Source organism: Plasmodium chabaudi (genome assembly GCF_900002335.3).
Source record: "Plasmodium chabaudi chabaudi strain AS genome assembly, chromosome: 10".
Taxonomy (NCBI): domain Eukaryota; phylum Apicomplexa; class Aconoidasida; order Haemosporida; family Plasmodiidae; genus Plasmodium; species Plasmodium chabaudi.
In genome coordinates this window covers 1,614,723-1,632,254 of record NC_030110.2, presented here as the reverse complement: position 1 = coordinate 1,632,254, position 17,532 = coordinate 1,614,723, and the positions used below count along the sequence as shown (strand labels likewise).

Here is a 17,532-nt window from a genome sequence, read left to right as displayed (position 1 = left end):
AACCCTGAACCCTAAACCCTAAACCCTGAACCCTGAACCCTAAACCCTGAACCCTAAACCCTAAACCCTGAACCCTAAACCCTAAACCCTAAACCCTAAACCCTGAACCCTGAACCCTGANAAACCCTGAACCCTAAACCCTAAACCCTGAACCCTAAACCCTAAACCCTGAACCCTAAACCCTAAACCCTGAACCCTAAACCCTAAAACCCTAAACCCTGAACCCTAAACCCTAAACCCTAAACCCTAAACCCTGAAACCCTAAACCCTGAACCCTAAACCCTGAACCCTAAACCCTGAACCCTAAACCCTGAACCCTGAACCCTGAACCCTAAACCCTAAACCCTAAACCCTGAACCCTGAACCCTAAACCCTAAACCCTGAACCCTAAACCCTAAACCCTAAACCCTGAACCCTGAACCCTAAATAATTATTGCAATCTTGGGTCCCTTCATCAAATCCAGTATACATGCTACATAAAATTTTAAATGCTTCATAAAAATTACATATAATTTTAATATCCATATCCTTCAAATTTTTTATATGTTCTATGTAACTGTGATAATTACTATTCCAATAATCATATCCAATAATCTCGTTATAAATATTATCTATTCCACCTGTTATATTCAGATGTTGGTTAATTTTATAACATAACCATAAAATAGCATATTGAGCAAGCTTACCACTCTCTATTTTTTCTTCACTACTAGCACTCTCATAATTTTTTAGAAATGATATGTAAGTAGAGATAATTGATTCATTATAGCCAACACATAGTCCCTCTTCCCCATATTTCCTCTTTTTCGCCTTTTGGTTGATAGGACAATATTCGCTCAATATCTTATCGCTAATAATTTCTATTCCTTCCTCATTCCTTTTCACTTTAATTAAATCATCGAGCCCCTTAATTATATCACACTACGAATATATTTTACGAATTAAAGAGAAAATATATTAATGTAAATGTTACTAAAATGAAAATTAATATAATTTATAGGCGATTCAACATGTGAATCATATGTGAAGACCATGCTGTATTTAAAAAAATTATATACCAGGTCCTTATTCATTATAATGAAACTCTGTTATATTTTGGAGATTATTTTGGATTATAACATTTATATATATTGAATAAAATATATGCTGTATTTACTTAAGTTCTGTGTATAGCAATTATCTTTCTTCAAGCATATTACACTTATTTTATGTCAATTAACTAAATTACTTTAAATAGATGGCTAGTTAGTACACTTTTGATTAATTATATATATGATGAATTTTATACAAAAAATACGGTTCTTACTAACATATGTATAGCTTTATTACAAAAATAGATATACTATTATAATGAATTTAAATCATATTTCCTTATATTTTGTTTGAAGATAGAAAAGGAACATATTTATATCTTATGTTTTAATGATTACCCTTCTAAAAATTAAATGCTGTATAAGTATAAAAAAACAATATTCCATTATTACTATAATCTTAAAATTATATAAATATTTATTTAATAAGATAAATTACATTTTTATATACTTGTTTCTTATAATATATAATATAGTATTTTTAAATTAAGATGCATTATGCCATTTTCTAATTGCATATACATAAATTTATATTATTTTTATTTAATATAAATTATTCATGATCCATTTTAATATGTCCAATAAATTTATTTGTATTCCTATGTACTTCAATTTAAAAATATACCTTATTGGACAATTTTATAATATATTTTGAGCACCCTTTCTACGGTTTATAACAACAATTAGCACTAAACCTGTATTTGTTGAGCTATTTATAAGCTTAAGTAATTCTTTAAAGTCAGATTATTTTTTAAATAATACATAATAAATATTAAATATGTAACACATAAATAAGTATTGATACAATTTTTAAACCATAATAGAAAACTATTGTAATTAGGTTGTTATATTGCACTTTAAGAGGAGATAAATAAAATATATTTTCTCTTTAACACATAAATTTAGATAAATACGCGTTAAATATTCTGAATTGTTCATTTTATCTTATATATTCTATTGTTATAGTTATCAATGTATATGCATTCAAATAATTTATTAAAATTATATGATAAATAATGCTATTTTAAATTAAGAAAATGATTATATACTAAGTACTGATAATATAATATATCCTAGTATGGAATAATAAAAGACATTTAACATTAATTGAGACTTTAATCCGTTCTTCATTTATCCAGGTTTTTATAATATAAAAATACATATCCCCAACTGTATCTTTAACAAAATATGTAACGTTGATACCTTTATAATGCACTATTGTATATCATTGACTTATTATTCATTCAATAAAACAAATATTTATATATCTTTGTTAGAAAATACCATTATATTTTTATATGAATTTTTACTGAATATTTATAGAAAACAATTGCATGCAACATATAACAGGGGTTTATAGGGGCATTTTTTTAAAATTTTATTATTAACTTTTTCAATAATAATAATAATAATATATAATTTCGTATTATAATTATATAAATATATTTTTTAATTGTATTTTTGAGTTTAGTTACCTATAATAATAAATGAATTTACTCATTTATTATTTTTAATACTTATTTAAAGTTTTAAAATCAGGTTCATAGAATCTGAACCTCAAAATAAAAGTCATTAATTAAATTTATCATATAAATAATTGTTTTCTTTTATAAACAAAAAATCAATTAACAAATGGCACAGGAATATCCTGCATATGTTTGTATATATTTAATAATCCCATTTTCTCCTCAACCCAACAACCTTCTTATCTCCATTTATCATATGGTTCAGGTGATGTTGGAGGAGGAAATCATAATATATTATTTTATTGTAAACTTCCTTCTTTTCACCCATTTTCTCATGATAAATTTTGTAATAATTTAAGTCACGTCGCTTCTATAAGCAAATCGATACTTTGGAATCATCTTTCTATATCGATCCCGGCATTTTATCGATTGTCCCATAACACAATTAACCACAAATTAACAATAAATATAAAAAATACATAGTTCAACACATTTACCATTAAGTTATATTAATACGAAACCCAATTATTATAATTTTTCCTATACATATTTAAAACAATTCTTTAAACTAATAAAAGTTACCAAATTATTAAAAAGTATGCAAAATTATATGTAATGTGGTACTTAATCCTAACCCATATGTGTGTTTCACAAACACAACTTTAACCATGACCCACAACATAAAAATCATATAAAAAATATGCAAAAATTATGCAAAAGTGCAATAATTTACACACATAGATTTATATTTTATTGATTATATTATTTAAATGCTTTTATAAACACAAAAATTATCGTTAAAAAATATTGTCAAAAATGACTTATTTCCAAATAGACATATTCTTAACATATATCAATCATTATTATTGTTCCTGGAATTATCACTATTTATCGAGTCATATATAATTATACACTTTCCTCTTTGTTTTTTTTCGTTTTTCTCTTAAATATTGTTTTTGAGATCGTTTACCAAATCCAAATAATGAATACTAATATAAAAATGGGAAAATTATTATATATTTTTTGATAAACCCATATAAGGGATCACAAAATATAATTTAAATATTATAGTTTTTAATTACTTATTATTTACCTTATAAGCAACTCCCAAGAAAAGTGATATTACATAAAATGTCGATAAAACTGGAATTACTGTGTTTAACATCGATGAACTTGATGATGCACCTTCAGAAGTTTGTAAAGAACTTTCTACAGGTTTATTTTGGGCGGTTAATTGTGAAATAGATTGAGAAATGCTGCATTTATTACCATATTTATTTATTAAATTGTTATAATCATCTAATAATGTAGACAATATTTGAGTATGTAGACTCTTTTCTTTATTATTAGAATCTTCATTAAGTTCTTCAAGTATATCAGCAAAATTTTTAGCTAATTTCCAAATTTTTTCGCAATCCAAACATTCACCATGAAATAAATAATACAAATAAGATAATATACTAAATAGACTACTAAATTTAGATATTTCTTTAATATCCATCAAATCTTTTTTTTTATCTATAATATCCTTATAAGTCGTAGTATCACCATCTTTTATTTTCTCATTATAACACTTATTTGTTTTTATATGATTAGTATAAAATTCGTTTAAATTGGTGGCACTACATTTTGAATGTCGATTTAGTTTATAACTTAACCATAAAATAACGTATTCGGCAAGTTTATCATCTTCTAATTTATAGTTGTCCTTTAACGTTTTTAGCAAATAAATAAAACCACAACTAGTCAATTGAAAATAATCATTACAATTATAAGGTCCCGAGTTATTCTTGTAATTACAATATTGGATGATTGATTGGTGTTGTCTATCAACTCTAACTTGACCATCATCCATCACATAAAAATAGTCCTCGATCGCATAAATGTCTCTATACTACAAATATATTTTATGAATTAAACAAAAAAACATATTAATATAAATGCTAATCAAATGAAAATTAATATAATTTATGAGAATACAACATATAAAACACATGCGAATATAATATTTTATTTAAAAAATTGTATACCACATCCCCAATATCATAACTTGAATTTTCCATAATTTGGAGATTATGAGGGATAATAATATTTATATATATTACGTAAATATTTGTTGTATCTATTTAAGCTCATTGCATACCAATTATATTTCGTTAAACATGGTATACTTATTTTATGGCAATTATCTAAATTACCTTAAATGGAGAGTTGCTTAATATACTTTTGCCATATGTATATATGATGTGTTTATACAAAAAATCCTATTATTACTATAGTGCTTAATAATATAAAAATAGTTATTTAATACGATATATTACAGTTTTATATACTTGTTTCTAAAATTATAGTATTTTTAAATTAAGTTACATACTCAATTTTCTATTCAAATTAGATAAATTTATATTATTTGTTTAACATAGATAAATTCATAATTCATTTTAATAAGTGCGTCAACTTGATTTTTATTTCTATATGCTTCAATTTAGAAATATACCTTATTGGGTTATTTTATAATATATTTTGAGCATCTTTCCTATAGTTTAAAATAACAATTAGCACTGAAACTGTATTATTGGGCCATTTTAAGCTTAAATAAGTTTTTGAATCCAAACCATTTTTAAAATAATACTTAGTAAATGTTAAATATATAACTCATAAATAAGTATTGATGAAATTTTTAAACCATAATAGAAAACTATTGTAATTAGGTTGTTATATTGCGCTTTAAGAGGAGATAAATAAAATATATTTGCTCTTTTAACACATAAATTTAAATAAATACTCGTTAAATTGTCTTCATCGTTCATTTTATCTTATATATTCTATTGTTATGGCTATCAATGTATATGTATTCAAATAATTTATTAATAATTTTATATTTATTGATTATATGATAAAACAATGCTATTTCATATAAAAAAAACGATGATTCACTAAATACTAATAATTTAATATGCGTTAATATGGAATAATAAAAGACATTTAACATGAATTGAATCTTTAACCCTTTCTCATCGATCCAGTTTTTTAGAATATAAAACCGTGTATCCCAAATGGTATCTTTGACAAAATATGTAACGTTGGTACCTTTATAATGCACTATTATATGTCATTGATTAATACTCATTCAATAAAACAAATATTTATATATCTATGTTAGAAAATACTAATATAGTTTTATAATTTTTTATTGAATATTTATAGAAAACAATTGTATGCAACATATAACAGGGGTTTATAGGGTCATTTTTTTTAAATATTATTATTAACTTTTTCAATAATAATATATAATTTCGTATTATAATTATATAAATATATTTTTAATTATATATATAAGATTATTTGCCTATAATAATAAATGAATTTACTCATTTATTATTTTTAATACTTATATAGAGTTTTAAAATCAGGTTCATAGAACCTGAACCTCAAAATGAAAGTCATTAATTAAATTTATCATATAAATAATTGTTTTCTTTTATAAACAAAAAAATCAATTAATAAATGGTACAGGAATATCCTGCATGTGCTTGTATATATTTAATAATCCCATTTTCTCCTCAACCCAACAACTTTCTTATCTCCATTTATCATACGATTCAAGTGGCATTGGGGAAGGACACCATTTTAAAAGTCCTTTCAGATGAAATAATCATAAATTATTTTCTTGCAAGATCCACTATTATCACCCATATTTCTATATTAAATATTATAATTATTTAAAACGACATATATTCTATAACAAATCGACATTTTGGGATCATCTGTCTATATCGATTCCAACATTTGATCGATTGCCCCATAAACTATTAATGTCAAATTAGCAATAAATACAAAAAATACATAGTTTACCACATTTAATATTAAGCTATATTAACACGAAATGCAATTATTATAATTTGTCCTATACATATTTAAAACAATTCCTTAAACTAATAAATGTTATAAAATTATACAAAATTAAATACAATATAATGCTTAGCCCTAACCCGATTATGGGTTCCATGAACACAACCTCAGCCCAGATTCACAACATAAAAACTATATAAAATTATGTAAAAATGCAATAAATATGCATATTTTACTTCATATATTGCTGATTATATTATTTAAATTTTCTTATAGGCAGAAAAAATATGATCAATATTTATGGTCAAAAATTACTTATTTCCAAATAGACTGTTTCTTAGCATATACCAATCATTATTACTACTTCTAAAATAATCATTACTCTTCGAATCATATATAATCATTCATTTTCTTCTTTATTTTTTTTAGTTTTTCTCTTAAATATTGTCTTTGAAGTTGTTTGTCAAATCCAAATAATGAATACTAATATAAAAATGGTAATTGTATATACATTTTTTGATAATCACATATAATGAATCACAAAAATATAATTTAAATATTATAGTTTTAATTCCTTATTATTTACCTTATAAGCAATTCCCAAGAAAAGTGATATTGCAAATATTGATAAAACTGGAATTAATTTGCTTGCTACCGACGAACTTGATGATGTAGCTTCAGAAATTTCTACAACATTTTGTGTTGTTTTTGTCGTTGGAAGGAGTGGAAAGTTGCTAGATTGAGTATTATTACACTTCTTTTTAAAATTATCGTAACCATTTGATAATATAGGTAATATTTGCTTATATGAACTACCATTAGTATCAACATCATTATCATTAAGGAATTTTTGATATTCATTAACAAAATTTTGGGCATCTGCCAAGCAGTTTGTGTAATTTGGCTCGTTTTGATCAAGTTCATTATACATTTTACATAATGATTTAAATATATCATAAAATTTAGGTATAATGTTCTTATTCGCATTCATCAAATTAATTTTTTTATCTATGATTTCCTTATAGTTACTATCACTGGCACTAGTTACATTATTAGTATATTTCTTATTTTTTTCTATATTATTAGCATAGAAATCTTTTAATGTGGGGGTTCCTTCATTTGATATTTGATTTAGCATATAACTTAACCATAAAATAGCATATTCAACATATTGGTATTTTTCATTTTGAGGGTATTTCTCCTCACAAAGATACTCGAACATCACTACCAACCATATAAACCCAGCAGTTATTTTTTCATCATTTGTTTCACATTGTCCATTTCTCCCATTGTTCTTGTTAGGGCAGTAATCGCTCAAATAATTATCAAATTCAATATTTACTCCCGAACCTTCCTGCTTCACAACAATATATTTACCCATATTATTAATTTCTTCACACTGCGAATATATTTTACGAATTAAACAAAAAATGTATTAATATAAATGTTACTAAAGTGAAGATTAATATAATTTTAGGCAATGAAACATTCGAATAATATAAGAAAAATTATATATACCACTTCCTGAAACATTATAATGGGATTCTGTTATTATTTGGAGATTATCCTGGATAATATTGTTTATATATATTGCATAAAATATGTGTTATATTTACTTAAGCTCTTTACATAGAAATTATCTTTCGCTAAACATATTTACTTATTTTATGGTAATTATCTAATTACCTTAAATAGAGGGTTACTTAATACACTTTTTTCATATGCATATATAATGCATTTTATACAAAAAATGCTATTATTACTATAATCATTAAAAGTATATAAATAGTCATTTTTTAAAATATATTAAATACTTATCTACTTGTTTCTTATAATATATAGTCTAGTATTTTCTATAATTATAACATGATCAAATTAAGTTATATACCTCATTTTCTGTGCAAATTATATAAATTTATATTATTTTTATTTAATATAGATAAATTCATAATCCATTTTAATGTGTTCAATAACTTTATTTTTATTCCTATGTACATCAATTTAGAGATATATTTTATTGGGTAATTTTACAGTATATTTTGAGCATTTCATCTACGGTTTAAAACAACAATTATCACTGAACCCATCTTATTGAGCTATTTATAAGCTTAATAAGTCTTTGAATGCATAATGTTTTTAAAATATTATATAGTAAATGCTAAATATATAACACATAAATAAGTATTGATGCAATTTTTAAAGTATAATAGAGAATTATGTGCAATTAGGTTGTTATATTGCGCTTTAAGGGGAGAAAAATAGAATATATTTGCTCTTTTAATATATAAATTTAGTTAAATATTCCTTGAATGTTTTAAATATTTCATTTTATATAGTATATTTCATTGTTATTTTTATCAATGGATTGCATTCAAGTAATTTATTAAATCTATGATAAAAGAATACTATTTTAATTTATAAAATGATGGTTTACAAGCACTTATAATATAATACATTCTAATGTGGAATAATAAAAAGATATTTAACATTAATTGTGTCTTTACCCTTTTTTCTATTTATCCAGTTTTTTATAATATAAAACCGTATATCCCAAATTGTATATTCAACAAAATATGTAACGTTGGTACCTTTATAATGCACCAATATATCTCACTGATTTATTATTCATTCAATAAACCATATATTTATATATCTCTGTTTGAAAATACCATTATACTTTTATACTGAATTTATATAGAAACAATTGTATGTAGCATATAATATATATTTAGTGGGGCATTGTTTATATTTTTTAAAAATATTATTATTAATTTTTTCAATAATAAATGATTTATAACAAATACATTTTTATCTATTCATTATGTTATAATGTTTTTATTCTTAAAAGTATATAAATAAATTTATAATTGAAAATTAACTAAACCATTCCAACAACATCATATTTATACAGATTATAATAATATATAATTTTGTATTATAGTTACATAAATATATTTTTTAATTATACTTATGAGTTTGTTTACCTATAATAATAGTAATAAACGAATTTAATCGTTTATCATTTTTAATACTTATATTGAATTTTAAAATCAGGTTCATAGAATCTGAACCCAAAAATAAAAGTTATTAATTAAATTTATCATATAAATAATCGTCTTTTCTTTTATAAACAAAAAAAAACACAAAAAAATAAATTAATAAATAACATATGGTAGGCTTACATAAGTTTGTATATATTTAATAATCACATTTTCTCATCAACTCAACAACTTCTTTTTTCATTTATCATGCAGTCCATGTGGTACTGAGAGATGAAATCATAATAAATATTTTCACCCATATTCCCATATTAAACGTTGCAATTATTCAAATCGATGTTGTCTTATAGAATCAAATCGGCACTTTGGATTCATCTTTCAATATCGATTCCAATATTTTATCAATTGATCTATAAACCATTAATCATAAATTAACAATAAACACAAAAAATGCATAGTTCAACATATTTACTATTAAGTTATATTAACACGAAATGCAATTATTATAGTTTGTCCTATACTTTTTTTAATAATTTATTTCCTATACATATTTAAAACAATTACTTAAACTAATATATTATCAAATTATACAGAATTAAACATAATTTAACACTTAACTATAACCCGAATATGGGTTCCACAAACACAACTTTAACCCTGATTCACAACATAAAAACATACAAAAAATATATAATAAATATACATATGTAACTTTATATTTTATTGATTATATTATTTAAAAATTCTTATAAACCCAAAAATTATGTTCCAAAATTATGGTCAAAATTTGATTATTTCCAAATAGTCAGCCTTAACATATATCAATAATTATTACTATTCCTGGAATAATCCCTCTCTTCGAGTAATAAATAATTATACACTTTCCTCTTTGCTTTTTTTCGTTTTTCTCTTAAATATTGTTTTTGAGATCGTTTACCAAATCCAAATAATGAATACTAATATAAAAATTGTAATCGTATATACATTTTTTGATAATCCCATATAAAGAATTACAAAAATAAATTTTAAAGATTATATTTTTAAATTCCTTTTTATTTACCTTATAAGCAAATTCCAAGAAAATAGGTATTGCAACAAATATAAATGTAATTGGAATTAACGTAACTTTTATTGAAAAATTTCGTGGATAAACTGGGAGGGATGGAAAATTGGTACATTTTTTTCGTAAATTGTTATAATCAGTTGATAATATAGATAATATTTGACTATATAGACTGTCATCAATACCAGTATCATTATTATTAAGAAGTACTTCATATTTTTCAGCAAAATTTTTGGCAGAATCCAAATTTTTTTCGCAATCCGGATGTTCATCATGAATTACATTATACAAATAATATAATATATTAAATGGGGCTTCAAGTTTAAATATTTCATTAATATCAATATCCATCAAATCTTTTTTTTTATCTATAATTGCCTTATAAGTCAGACCATCACCACCATTTATATTCTTATTATAACAGTCATTTGTTTTTATATAACTATCATAAAAAACACTTAATTTTTTGATTTTTTCATTTTCCTTTATTTTTAGTTTATAACTTAACCATAAAATAGCGTATTCGGCAAGTTTATCATAATCTAAAACATTCTTATCCTTTAAATTATTTATCAAATGAATAACACCAGAACTAGTCATTTCATAATAACCACTACATTTATCTTTTTCTCGTTTTTTATCGTCGTAATCACAATAATTGTGAATTGCTTTATTAATTACTTTAGTTTTTGCTCCATCATCTTCATCCACATAAAAATAGCCATCGATCGTAGCAAATTCTTTATACTACAAATATATTTTATGAATTAAACAAAAAACGTATTAATATAAATATTAATCAAATGAAAATCAATATAATTTATGGACGATACAACATATAAAACACATGCGAAGATAATATTTTATTTAAAAATTGTATACCACATCCTCAATCTTATAACTTGGGTTTCTCATAATTTGGAGATTATGAGGGATAATAATATTTATATATATTACGTAAATATTTGTTGTATCTATTTAAGCTCTTTACATAGTAATTATATTTCGTTAAACATGTTATACTTATTTATGGCAATTATCTAAATAACCTTAAATGGATAGTTGCTTAATATACTTTTACCATATGTATATATGATACATTTATACAAAAAATGCTATTATTACTATAATCCTTAAAAATACATAAATAGTTATTTAATAAGATATATTACATTTTTATATACTTGTTTCTTATATATAGTATAGATTTTTCTAAGATTATAGTATTTTTAAATTAAGTTACATACTCAATTTTCTATTCAAATTAGATAAATTTATATTATTTGTTTAATATAGATAAATTCATAACCAATTTTAATAAATCCAATAACTTTATTTTTATTCCTATATACTCAATTTAAAAATATATCTTATTTGGTAATTTTATAATATATTTTACGCACCTTTTATACTATTTAAAACGAAAATTAGCACTAAACCCGTATTTGTTGAGCTATTTATAATCTTAATTAATTCTTTGAATGCATATTGTTTTTAAAATAATACTTAGCAAATATTAGTTTATAACACATAAATAACTATTGATGCAAGTTTAAAGTATAATTGAAAACTAAGTGTAATTAGGCTGTTATGTTACCCTTTGTTAGGGGAGAGATAAAAGATATATTTGCTCTTTTAATATATAAATTATTCGATAAATGCTTTGTATTGTTCATTTTTATCTTATGTATTCTAATTTTCTAATTGTCAATGTGTATACATTCAGATAATTTATTAAAAAATTTATATTTTATTAATTATATGATAAAATATTGCTATTTTAGATTAAAAAATGATGAATTACAAACACTAATAATATAATGCACTCTAATGTGAAATAATAAAAAGGAATTGATAAAATTGAATCTTTAACTGTTTCCCATCAATCAAGTTTTTTAGAATATAAAACCTCATATCCCAATTGGTATCTTTAACAAAATATATAACATTGATGCCTTTATAATGCACTGTTATACCCATTGATTTATCATTCATTCAATAAAAAATATATTTATATATCTCTGTTAAAAAATACATTATATTTTTATATAATTTTTTACTGAATATGCATAAAAAACATTCTATATCGAAATGCATGAAGAGATATAAAGGGGCACTTTTTATATTTTTTTAAAAACTTTATTATGAAATATTTCAATATTATTGATAGAATATATTACTAGCTTATATGTATAAACATGTAATAATAATGCTATTCTATCTATAATATTATTTTTAATTACTAGAAAATTATTAGAACAAAATATGATATGAAAATTTATTAATATATTTATATTTTATCTTTTAACCATTTTAAAATATAATTTATTTATACCTCAAAATTATAAACTTAAAATATTGTATATATAGTTCAATTTTTATTGTGTTATTAAAAATGTTAGATGCATAATATGCCTTTTATAGATAACGCGGTATTGTCGAACCCCGATCGATTGTTTATGAATCTATATTTTATTATTATATATTAGTAGTTTGTTTAATTAATGTTACAAACACACATATTAATCTGAATATATATTGTAATATAGAGTAATATTCAAAATGGTTTTTATTATAATTTATAGATGCCTGTTCAGTTTTGTTGTTACAGTTTTGCTTGGGAACTTTATAATTGAAATTAAAATAAATATGATACAAATAATAAATTTTGCTAATATGTTTCATCAAATAAAGAAACATAATGTGCTATTCATGATTCAATATCGCCCCTGATTAACAAGACTTATATAATAAATAATAAGGATTCTTATATATCGTTATCCAAAAATTACCAATAAAATGTAACATGTGAAGTTATAGTATTGCCAAATTTAATATATACGAACGAATTAGATATAGTATTATGGCTTATGAAAATATGTTCACTACAACCTTTCATATTAATGGCCATTCCCCTTTGGGGGTGCATATTTAGGAATAATCTCAAGATTAAACATACAAGATGGAGCATATATTTAATCACCATTTATAGAACAACAATGTTATAAATTACAAATATATTATTTCGTAATAACAATATATTTAAATTCCAAAATTGAGAATTTGCATATGTAATATCCTAATATATATTATTAGTTAAAAAATTTTTATTATTATGTGCTTTTTCGATAAAATTAATATTATTATTTAATTGTATGAAATTTTTACAATAAAAAAATATTTTAATATTAGTTATAATTATTAAAGAAAAATATGATATGAAAATTTATTAATATATTTATATTTTATCTTTTAACCATTTTAAAATATAATTTATTTATACCTCAAAATTATAAAACTTAAAATATTGTATATATTGTTCAATTTTTATCGTGTTATTAAAAATGTTAGATGCATAAAACATCTTTTATAGATAACGTTGTATTGTCGATTATCGATCAGCATTCCATGCATCTATTATATATTGGTAATATATTAATCTGAATATATATTGTAATGTAGAGGGATATTCGAAATCATTTTATTATAGTTTATACCTACATATATAATATTATCATACTGTTCCGTTGGTATAATACAATTTAAATTAAAATAATTGTAACCCAAATCAAAAGTTTTGCTAAATAAAATGTTTCATCAAATAAAGAAAAATATAGTGTTATTCATGATTCAATATAGCAATTTGCTGGCAAGTTATATATATTTTTTAACCATATTATACAAACCCTTTCATATTAATGATTGCGTCCTTTTTTTAGCTGCATATTCAGCCATCATTTCGTGATTAAACATCCGAAAATGGTAAATATATCTGATATAAATTTACAGACCAATATATTGCCAAATTATAAATAAAATAATCAAATTGCAGACCAAACACAAAACATCAACTTCATAGAACAAAACTATAACTCATGGTACATAACTTTGACCCCCTTTTTCTGTTGATGAATATGAAAAATTTTAAAAAGGATATGTAACTTATCAATTTGTTTAGATTCTTAACATTATTCGTGTTAAAACCTTTTTAACAAGTAAAATATGTTTAAATAATGGGGAATAGGGATGCGCATATTTTCATATAAAATGTTGCATCAATTGCAAATTTTTATTTCTCTAGGGAGTTAAAAAAATATAAATCAAAATTCGACAAATCGATGTTATTTATAACAAAATACAGATTTGTGAAAGCATTTTTTACGATGTCTAAAAAAACATATATTAATAAAAAATTATACTATAAAAAATTATTTCTTTTCCAAAAAAAATTCACTTTTATTTTTATTTCATTATTTTATGCTGTTGTTAAAATTTTAATTTGTATTAATAGAAATTGTTTTGTATACTTTTACTTATTTGCCATCAATATATAAGATTTATTGTTGGCAATGTTATATGATACTATTTATTGCTTCTCATGTCCTCCAATTCATAATATATTATTTTACATAATGCAAAATTATTTTTTTTTTTGAACAGTTGTCCATGCGTACAACCCAAATTTATTAACCATATTCCAACTTTGCGAAAAAAATCGTGGCGATCCTTGGAAATATTTTTATGCTTTAGTCAAAAAAGCTCAAGTATGGAAACCTTTTCTTTTCTGTTTCGTTGTAAATCGTATTTCTCATATTATTCACAATAATTATGCATTGTATTTTCATTAATTTTGCAGATATCAAAAGACAAAACCATAATTGCCATGACTACAGTAGATGTAGATGATCAAAACCCTTCCAGGAAAGAACATAAAAACCCAATATTAAAAAAACAGATTCATTACGTGCTTCCATAGAATATAAAGATTGTATTATGAATAAAAAATTTGAAAGAATATATGTGAACTTAGCTGGATACCTCATTGAAAAAAAGGCGATGATCTTGAAATCACCTATATCGAATCTGTGAGCAATATACACATTTTAATAATATAATAATTTATTTCACAATTGTTAAAAAAAATACAGTTTTAAATAAATGTATATATTTATAATATATGCTATATTTTGAAAAAATTTAACGTTTTACATATTCATCCATTTATGCATTTTTTTAATTCAACTTAAAATCTAAGTTAATTAAATATATCCTTCCAAAGAATTGTCTTTTCTTTTATAAACAAAAAAATCAACAAAAAAATTAAATTAATAAATGGTACAGGATCAGCCTGCATAAGTTTGTATATATTTATTGATGGAGATTTTTCCCCATAAACAGGATTTATAGATTTTTTAGTTTGTTTTTTTTGACTAGATGATTTTATAATTATTTGCATCTGTCTTTTCCCTTCCATTAAATTTATAACCTTTTTCATGTTTTTTTTTCTCTTCAATTCATTTCTTCGTCCAAATGATAAATACTAACATAAAATTATGAAAAATATATAATATTTTATAGTAAGGAAATATTTTAAAAATAGTACACATCATAATTTTCTTTTATTTACCTTGTACATAATAGCTAAAGTAATGGGTATTAAAATAACTATAATTAATATTCTAGTTTGCTTGTATTCTTTGGGTACATATATATCACATATTCCTGTTGTTTCACTCCCTTTATTGTTTTCTTTGCTTTGAGTATCGCTTACTACTTTATCTTTACTTTCTAATGTATCAGCTCCATTATCAGGTATGCTTGGTGATGCTCCTGTTTCCGCCAGGGGACTTGGTGTTTGGTCCACTGAACTTTCTGGTTGAGTGTTTTGTTTAATATTATCCTCATTGCCTCCATTATCTTTTTGCTTCCTTTGAGCTTTGGTTTTCTCCAATTTTTCGAGTATGCTATCATCATATTCTGATTGGCACTTTCGATCACTGAAGTCGAAATTTTTAAAACCTTCCACAAGATATGAACCGGTATTTTCTATCGTTGTAAGTGTTTGAAGAGAACTTGCTAAATTTGGATCACCATTCTTAATAGTACTTCTAAATTTCTCATATGTTTTTTTCAAATTATCCAATAAATGAAGATATGAATCACATTCAGAAACATTTTGATAAAGCAGCATATATTGATTATAACTATTGGTAGAATTCTGAAGAATATTCTCAGATTCGGTAGGTTTATTTTTATGATGCATAATTGTTTTACATATATGCTTAAGTAACTTATAAAATTCGTTCATGTGACTAAGATTAGCATCTTTCAAACCCTTTACATTGTCTAAAGCATCCCAATATTTATTATTTCCTATATTTTTGTCTAAATAGCTTTTATAAGCCTCATCTAAAGTAGTTATATTGCTTTGGCCTTTTTTTTTGCCTTCTTCGTGCATCTTAAATAATTTATCACTTAGCCACATCAAAAAATATTCACCATATTCGTTATTTTTATCTGCTCCTACTTTCGAAAATACATACATGGTCATAGCACCAATACACTGTTCATCTGTTACACATTTATTATTAGGACAAAATCCATTGAATGATTGGCTTTTTCTAATATCCTCCATCTTCATCCTGGCGCCATTTTCACCATTAATAATCTTATCAGCTTCAAGAAATGTCTCACACTAAGAAAATATTTATAAAAATTAATAAAAATATGTATTAATGAAAAGTTTATTGAAATAAAATTTAATATGATTTGTAGGCAAATCAAAAACAATAAAATAAGGGTAGACATGTTTTATTTTAAAATGAAGTTATTTACCATTCCATTGGGGTCCATTGTAATGAGATGTTGTTTTTAATCTGTAGATGGACATAATATCATTTTTATATAAAAATTATATACAATACCAAAATAATTTATTCAATTACGTAGTCTTTCTATATTAAATTGTCATTAATTAAACGAAATATTAATATTATTCTCAATAATAATAATAATTTTAAAACAATATACAATAATATAATAAATAAAACATATATTCGATTTTATTGCAATTTAGATAAATATCCTTATTTCGTGGTTTATTTGAAGCATTTTTATCATATGCGAAATATCTCTATTCTTAATAATATTCGGAGTAGATTCATTGTATAATTTTATGTAGCATTTCAATTCGTTTAAATAAAACATATCCCCTAGTTATTATAAGCTTGTATGTAGATAACTATGCATTCTCTAGATTTATAGTAAAGAAATTACCAATT

At 23.0% G+C, this 17,532-nt stretch overlaps 5 protein-coding genes and 1 pseudogene across 5 annotated transcripts, besides 1 other annotated feature; 1 reads left to right on the top strand and 5 right to left on the bottom strand.

The window, feature by feature from the left end:
* Positions 1–422: 422 nt before the first annotated feature.
* On the bottom strand, positions 423–1,073 carry PCHAS_1042700 (CIR protein; the record flags this gene model as incomplete). The annotated part of the gene is made up of 3 exons (XM_016798494.1): positions 423–472; positions 570–921; positions 1,059–1,073. 3 exons carry the CDS (start codon positions 1,071–1,073, stop codon positions 423–425), a joined length of 417 nt encoding a protein of 138 aa, XP_016655695.1.
* Positions 1,074–3,453: 2,380 nt separating this feature from the next.
* Positions 3,454–4,620, bottom strand: PCHAS_1042600 (CIR protein; the record flags this gene model as incomplete). The annotated part of the gene is made up of 3 exons (XM_016798493.1): positions 3,454–3,546; positions 3,651–4,451; positions 4,588–4,620. 3 exons carry the CDS (start codon positions 4,618–4,620, stop codon positions 3,454–3,456), a joined length of 927 nt encoding a protein of 308 aa, XP_016655694.1.
* A 2,179-nt stretch (positions 4,621–6,799) lies between these two features.
* Positions 6,800–7,942, bottom strand: PCHAS_1042500 (CIR protein; the record flags this gene model as incomplete). Its single annotated transcript, XM_016798492.1, has 3 exons — positions 6,800–6,892; positions 6,996–7,808; positions 7,928–7,942. The coding sequence occupies 3 exons, from the start codon at positions 7,940–7,942 to the stop codon at positions 6,800–6,802; spliced, it is 921 nt and encodes a 306-aa protein (XP_016655693.1).
* A 2,287-nt stretch (positions 7,943–10,229) lies between these two features.
* On the bottom strand, positions 10,230–11,386 carry PCHAS_1042300 (CIR protein; the record flags this gene model as incomplete). The annotated part of the gene is made up of 3 exons (XM_016798491.1): positions 10,230–10,364; positions 10,469–11,218; positions 11,354–11,386. The coding sequence occupies 3 exons, from the start codon at positions 11,384–11,386 to the stop codon at positions 10,230–10,232; spliced, it is 918 nt and encodes a 305-aa protein (XP_016655692.1).
* Positions 11,387–14,910: 3,524 nt separating this feature from the next.
* On the top strand, positions 14,911–15,340 carry PCHAS_1042050 (annotated as a pseudogene).
* Positions 14,911–15,340: a sequence feature (fam-a protein, pseudogene).
* A 166-nt stretch (positions 15,341–15,506) lies between these two features.
* Positions 15,507–17,104, bottom strand: PCHAS_1042000 (CIR protein; the record flags this gene model as incomplete). Its single annotated transcript, XM_016798490.1, has 3 exons — positions 15,507–15,791; positions 15,879–16,946; positions 17,087–17,104. 3 exons carry the CDS (start codon positions 17,102–17,104, stop codon positions 15,507–15,509), a joined length of 1,371 nt encoding a protein of 456 aa, XP_016655691.1.
* Positions 17,105–17,532: the final 428 nt, after the last annotated feature.